Source organism: Phodopus roborovskii, unplaced genomic scaffold (assembly GCF_943737965.1).
Source record: "Phodopus roborovskii unplaced genomic scaffold, PHOROB, whole genome shotgun sequence".
Lineage (NCBI taxonomy): Eukaryota > Metazoa > Chordata > Mammalia > Rodentia > Cricetidae > Phodopus > Phodopus roborovskii.
The window spans coordinates 18,111,992-18,119,737 of NW_026126480.1; the positions used below are offsets into that span (position 1 = coordinate 18,111,992).

At 37.3% G+C, this 7,746-nt stretch overlaps 1 protein-coding gene across 1 annotated transcript; it reads left to right on the forward strand.

Annotated features, from left to right (window-relative positions):
• Positions 1 to 5,520: 5,520 nt before the first annotated feature.
• On the forward strand, positions 5,521 to 6,477 carry LOC127228132 (olfactory receptor 10T2). Its single transcript, XM_051192607.1, has one exon. It carries the CDS (start codon positions 5,521 to 5,523, stop codon positions 6,475 to 6,477), a length of 957 nt encoding a protein of 318 aa, XP_051048564.1.
• Positions 6,478 to 7,746: the final 1,269 nt, after the last annotated feature.

Sequence of the window (7,746 nt, forward strand, 5' to 3'; positions counted from 1 at the left end):
GGGAGGGAGGGAGTGTGAGGGAACTGGGATCGACACGTAAAATAATAAATTAAATTAAAAAAAAATGCTTTGACTCCAAAATTTAAGTTCAAGGACAAGTTACTGGGGAAAAGGATTTCTATTTTTGTTTCCACAGAAAATGAAAAGATGTGGATTCCTTCCAGACTAATGTGGTTTGATCAAGCCAGACCGCCTGAAACAGAGTACAAGGTGATCCTACATTCAAAACAGCTGGACAAAGCAGCCTTACAGACTACAGCCAGGATTTCTGCATCTTCTTAGAATCCCCCAAGACAGCACCCCTTACCAGCAGGAAGTAGTTTGGAAAGAACGACACCCAAATTCCCAAATATTGTCTATAAATGTTTGTTTTCATTTAAATAAATAAATAAAAAGGATATGCAGAAAAAGACACCAATACTCTTGATAGGAATGTAAGCTTGTGTAACAGAAAATAATTGCTGAACTACTGTATGATCTAGCTGTAGCACTTCAAGACATATATCCAAAAGTAACAAAGTCATCATACAAGAGCCACTTGCATAAGTGCCTTTACTGTACCATTATCTAGACAAAATACATCTTCAGCCTAGATACTCATCAGGAGAAGAATGGATAATGAAGAGATGCTGGACATACACCAGCATCTTTTAAAACACTGCAGTGTGCAACAGGTAGAATCTTAATGATCCAAATATATAATATAAAACAGCCAATGGTCTCTCTCATATTTAGAAACTTTTAAAGTGTCCTGAAAATAGAAAAGGGACTATTAGAGATTGAGGTAGGGCAAAGAAAAGTGTGACACCAGAGAGAGAAGGCAAAGTGAACATAATAAAAGTATGACATGTGTTTATACAAGTTTCATCATGAAGGCTATTACTTTTATCAGTTTATAATTACTTTTGAAAAAGGCAAAGTATATGTTTGATGCACTATCTGTTTAAATTACTATGTACTGCACACATTATGTATTTGTACCAAAAGATCACATAATGTACCATAGTCATGTTCCATTCCGCTTTTCTGTATTAGTTAAAAATGAATTCAATTTGCATTTTTAAAATAAGTGCTTTAAATATTTATAGGCTGTGTATTAGTTTTAAAATGTACCTAATTTAGTTGTATGTGTTTGTACATGTGGTGTGGGGGGGGGGGTGTGCGCGCGCGCGCATGCGTGCGCACATGTGTGTGTACATTTGTGTAGAAAAAAAAGACAACCTTGGGCATTGTTGCTAAGGAACAATCCACTTTGAGGGAAGGGTGTCAGTATCTCTTACTGGCTTGGAACTCTGAAAATAGTCTTGGTTGGCTGGCCAGTGAACCCCAGGGATCCTCCTGCTTCTATTTCCTCAGTGCTAGAATTGAAAGCAGGGGCCACCACATGGTTCTTCTCACAGATGCTAGAGATCAAACTCAAATCCTTGGGTTTGTGCATGGAGCACTTTGCAATCTGAGCTATCTCCTCAGCCCTTTGTTACATTTTTTTTAGAATAATGAATTGATAGTTTTGCTATAAAATCTGAAGTTACAATAAATATTGAATATAAAGATGTGATTTGTAGTACCATCAGTGGTAAAGAATTTGACACTAAAATGGGCATTAATATGAGGCATTAAGAAGCCATTTACAGGAAAAAATAAATGTCAGGGCACTAAGCAGAGATTTGTATGAAAGTGAGTATTCACTCTAAGCAATATTTCAACAAAGGTGCTTTATGAGAAATGAATGACACAGATTATATTACATATTCCTTCTCTTCCTGTCTAGCTTCTTCTGTTTTCCAAGGCAATAATCTCATTATACTCATTCCTTCACCATGTAAATACAGTAGCAGAAGTCTGAAGGACTTGGCACAGTTCCAAAGTCATAAAATAAATTGTGTTATGCAAGAAGTAAATATGCCTCCACATGACCCATTGCACCCCAAGATATTTTAACAAGTTTATCTTCAGCCGTTTCCAGATATTCATAAAATGAGGAAGTTCCTATCCCATGTCAGGAATTAGAAAGCCCTGGGTGGATAGGACATTGGAGGAGAGCCCCAAAACACATAATTTCTAGTATCTAAAGCAGTCTCAAGGTAATCATCTCCAGTGTCCCCAGGACTCTCATTAAAACCTTGAGTGTTCTAAGCCACACCCTTAAGGAATGCATAAAACACCTCCTTAAATTATGTGACTAATTTCTGAAACTTGTCATAGTCATCCAAGTGGCAAGAGCATTTTCTCTGCTTATCTTTTCATTGTGAGATGTGTAAAACCTCAGAAAGAACTGCAGAAGGCCACTCCTGAAGTGAGAGATGAAATTCTTCCCATGGTCTGATTTTTTCTTGGTTTTAAGAGAGTGGAAAGTGACTACCCTCCTTGAGAAGGTGTGGGTTTATGGCTTTTATTTTAAAGTTGTTACTTACAGTAAACATTTGCTTGTTGTTTGTTTGGTTGGTTGGTTTGTTTTGTTTTTTCCTTCAAAATCAAGAGCCAAAGGCTGTTTATTGCCTGATAGAAGGTGTTAGGGGAAATGTGGGCACAGATGACTAGAAAATTAATAATATTGCCATTTTCTTATTCCTCATAGAGATGAAGCCAAGAAAAGGAAGTGATGGACTGAAAGCAGAGAATGGAATGGGAAAGCCAGACATAGGACTGGGTAAGGTCCAGAGGGAAAATACTAGTTGCTGCAATATATTTTCAGTATCTTGCTGTCCAGTGGTAGCCAAGGATAAGGGAGAATTATTAAAATAGCATCACACTGACATTGTTACACTCTATTTCAATAGACTGGGGGAATTTACCATCACATACATGAAGAATGTCAAAAATCATTGTGAGACCATCAGCCAAAGTCATTGATAAAGTCTGTAGAATCTAGACATACCCTGATGTTAATCTCTTGAAAACACCAAGAAATTATAGTGAGTATGAGGGGAAAGGGGTTTTTATTTTTTCACAAATTCTAGAAATTTTGACAATATGATAATAGACGACCACTTTATACATGAGTTGTGACGTCATACTGCATCAAGTAGAGGTAGTGGCTAGGAATGCAGAAATAATTTATTTCTCCCAAGCTCTAAGCAACCACTCCTGCACTTGGGATTTTTGTTGCCCTGTTAGCTTATTCATCATCCATAAATGCAGTTAAGCAAGAAAGAGTGAAACATCCACACATTCACTCACAGTGCTAAATGTACAGAGTTCTGAGATTACTAAGAAAGCTGTCCCCTGACAAAATGAAGCAAATACAAATCTATTAAAGACTGTGTTGCAAAGTAATTAGCACGTGCACTCAAACATTAGTTGTGGAAATGTGTCTAGACAGCACAGAGCTTTTTCCTACAGCCACTGAACTAGCCATGATGGAAAACCTATATTCCCTAGTGTGACTCTATAGCATGGGAGGCACAACATTTTAAAATAAGCCTCTTTGCTACCAATGATAAAGTTAAGCTTGTTTTAAACACACACACACACACACACACACACACACACACATAAGCAGACACCTTTAAAAAATAAAATGGTTTACACACACACACACACACACACACACATCTTTAAAAAGTAAAGGGGTTTAGAAACCCAGAAGAAATGATTAATGTGGAAAGAGAGGTTTAAGAAGCTTTATCAGGGCAAGTAACATTTGAATGTTCTGTCAGTAAGGAAATTGCAAGTGAGAGCAACAACACACACATTTTTTTTTTAAAAAAAAAAAAAAATTAGATCAAGAAACAAGTTTCTACAACTGGGAAATCTTTCTTGGAAAGTTTCTCACATAGGGGAGCCTGGCAGTGGGAAATGAAGATGGACAGGCAAGACCTGGAATCCATGCTTGAACCCTTGCATTTTGGGAAACTTTGCAGTTAAACAGACAAGCAGAGGCTCTCTGGACTCCTGTTACCTTGATGTGAATATGCCACACAGGTGCACTACCTGCAGAACAAATATCATTCATCACAGAGAAGACCACTACTGTAGAACTTACCTCTTACAGTAGCTAGGAGGATACATAGTATTGAATTGAATGAATTGAAAATGTGTAAAACTCTAATAAAGAGGGAGAAGTTGAACGAAAACAATACCACATGCGAAGTAACAGAAAGATTAGATTTCAAATGGAAAACAGTGCATCATCTGATTTAAGTGTAGGATAGGTAGGAATAGATTAGGAACAAAAACAAGAAATTATTCCATTTGTAAATATTGAAATTCATAATGGGATATTTGTGTTTTCTTCTATCAACAGTGTGTATCCATACACCACTTTGAGTAATATACCCTGTACTTGGAAATCTAACATTTGGTCACAGCATGATGAATGAAGTGTGTGTGTGTGTGTGTGTGTGTGTGTGTGTGTGTGTGTGTGTGTGTGTGTGAGAGAGAGAGAGAGAGAGAGAGAGAGAGAGATTAATGAGCCTAAAAGACACACTTTAGTCTATAAGAAATAGCCAATTAACAGCAGACTTTATGTTTAAAATACAATACAGAATTTGAAATACAGAAAGTAACTTGTTGGGTGTAAAGATGATTTAAAAAGTTTTAAATGATCTAATTTTATCACTCTGTAAATAACTTTAAAAAAAATACAAGAGGCATGATGTGGCCAGTTTAGCCCTCAAAATTATTCTCTTGATACTTGGAAAGTGATGAATCATGTTCCAAAGAAAACTAAAGACGTTTTTCTATAGGGGTTAGGCATACAATCAAAAAAGGTAACCAGTAGTTGAAGTATTTTAATGGAAAGAACATTCATTTACAGGTAACTAGGCTGAGAAAGTTTCAGATAAAAAACTCTAATCTTAAGATAAACCACAAAAGTTTCAATGAAGATTGCTGGAGAAATTTTATTGCTCACAGGAAGGCCTTTATGTTAGCCACACCCTGTAATATCCTCTCTCCTAATTTCACATGTCAGTCTACAATCCACTTAAGTACCTCAGTTCCTCACACAAGCCTTTGCTCATTGAACAGCAACAGCCAGGCACTATCACATCATAGACATCTGTACATCTGGATCCACATTGTGTTTCTTAGGCAATGAAATACACATGGTGGGTATTTAGTTAATATAAGCTGAGTGAAGTCATGACTGTTACTAGTTACTCAGCCACACTTTGTAAAATCTGAGTGATGATCCCTACCACACATGTTTATGAGGGTTATATGAGCACTGTCTAATACCATCATACTTTGCAGTTCATCATCTGTATTGAACAAAAGCTAGTTATATGGCTGGACTCATATTATCAGTGAATCTTCAGTGCTAATTAGAAAATAGCAACTCTTCAAAAAGCAATATGACATATCATCTTTTTTGTTATCCCTGTGAAGTCTATTCTTATCACTTAGACTTCTAACTTTGTCCTCAGTCACCCTCAACCAGGTCTCTCCTTGTGGTTTCTGAATTCGTTAACTCAGGTAACATTGATTAAAATCCTGGTGACATCAGTGCAGGATGTCTTCACAATCATCCCTGAGTCTTCACGATCATACATTCTGCCCTTGCCAAAATTGATGAGGATGGGCAATCATACCACAGTGACCATATTCCTTCTGTGGGGATTTTCCAGTTTCCCAGAACTGCAGAATCTACTCTTCATTGTGATCCTCCTCTCCCATGTGACCATTCTCCTTGCAAATGCATTGATCATGGCCGCCATCAAACTCAACAAGAACCTTCACACCCCCATGTACTTTTTCCTCTTTGCCCTGTCATTTTCAGAAACCTGCACCACTATGGTAATTCTACCCCGAATGTTAGTGGACTTGTTATCAGAAAGCAAAGCCATTTCACTCCCTGAGTGTGCCACACAGATGTTTTTCTTCTTTGGATTGGGAGGCAATAATTGCTTCATCTTGTCTGCCATGTCCTATGATCGTTACACTGCCATACACAACCCCCTGCATTATCCAATCCTGATGACTCAAAAGATCTGCTTCCAGCTCATCTTGGCCTCTGGTGTGCTTGGTTTCTCAGTTTCTCTGTGCATTGTAATCATAATATTCAACTTGTCTTTTTGTAACTCCAACATTATTCAGCACTTTTTTTGTGACATTGAGCCTGTGGTCTCCCTTGCCTGTAATTACACCTTTTACCAAAAAATGATTCTTCTTGCATTCACTGCCTTTGTGTTGGTGGGCAGTTTTATTTTGATCATGGTTTCTTATGTCTTCATCGTGACAATAGTTGTGAAGTTGCCCTCTGCCAAGGGAAGATATAAGACTTTTTCAACTTGCTCTGCCCACTTCACTGTGGTTTTCATACATTATGGGTTTGCTTGCTTTGTCTATTTGAGACCCAAGAACAGTGACTCTTTCAGGGATGACACACTGTTGGCAGTGACATATACCATTCTGACACCTCTGCTCAACCCCATCATTTACAGTCTAAGAAACAAAGACATGCAGACAGCTCTGAGAAAAGACCTAGGCAATGTAATCAAGATTTTTCCAAAAATTATAAATAAAAGATCCTAAAAGACTTGAAAAATGCATATGATGTTAGGGGGATATTGTATAGTTAATTATTAAAATTGTTATTTAGTGAGGAAAGATTATGTTTTCTGTTTTATTACTTTTTTTGCTTTTGAGACAGTGTTTCACTATGTAGCTCCAGCCGACCTGGAACACAGTATGTAGACCAGGATGATGTTGAATGCACAGAGATTTCCCTGCCTCTGCTAGAATTAAAGGCATGAGCCACCACATTCAAATTTTATCCATTATTTTCTAATTGCCAGATCTGATCCAATCTCATTCTTCTTACTACAAAATTCAGTGACACACACACACATATATGTGTGTGTGTGTGTGTATTGTGTATGTAGAAATACACATACATATACATACTAGACATATAGAACATGCTTTTGAAATGCCATATTTTCATGTGATTGGTTTTGGAAGAAAAAAGTATGCTTAACTGAAAAACAATGCGGACAAAGTAAAGAGGAAAAGAAAGAAGGGAAAGAAAAAAGAAGGGAAACGAGATGAAAGGAGGGAAGGGAGAGGAGAGGAGAGGAGGGGAGAGGAAAAGTATAAAGATCACAATTATATTATATATATATATATGTATGTATATATGCATATATGTACACACACTCATATATATATATATATTATATAATAACATAAAAATGTTGAGTGCATGACAATAACACAGAATAATTGCAGAGGATTTTAGGAAACATTTTGGTTTACCTTGATTCTAGTAAGTAATGAAAACAAGACTAAAGTGGGTAAAATTTTCTTGAAAGAACAGACTGCCTAAGAGTGATGATAATGAAAGGCTTGACATGGTGGTGCACCAGTACCCACAACACTCAGGTGGATGAGGCAACAACATCATATCTTTGCAGAATTCTTTCATTCTTCCTGAAGCTGGAGGGAAGTTACTTGTCTAAGATTCTGGACCTTGTAAGGTCCAGAGTTTCCCAGGACTTCCAGAACCTGTGTGTCTGTAGGGTCCAATGCTCCAGGAGTCCATAGAGTTTGGGGAATCAAAGCCATGTGGTTCCTAGGATGCTGGGATGGTGGGCTACAGGGTACCAGGGTGAGAGAGACAGACAAAGAGAGAATTTTTAATATACTAGACTCTATAAACACTAGAGAAAACTGTCAAAACTTATTCTTTCCATCCCTCTACAAAGTATTAGATTAGATGGTTCAAAATTAACTTCTTTCCATCTTCAAACAAGTATGTTGTGCTAGGGATATAGCTCAATAGTAGAGCACTTGCCTTACATG

What these genes read in the sequence shown, in the direction of transcription:
- LOC127228132 (XM_051192607.1), top strand. Translation starts at nt 5,521, where the DNA reads ATGGGCAATCATACCACAGTGACCATATTCCTTCTGTGGGGATTTTCC.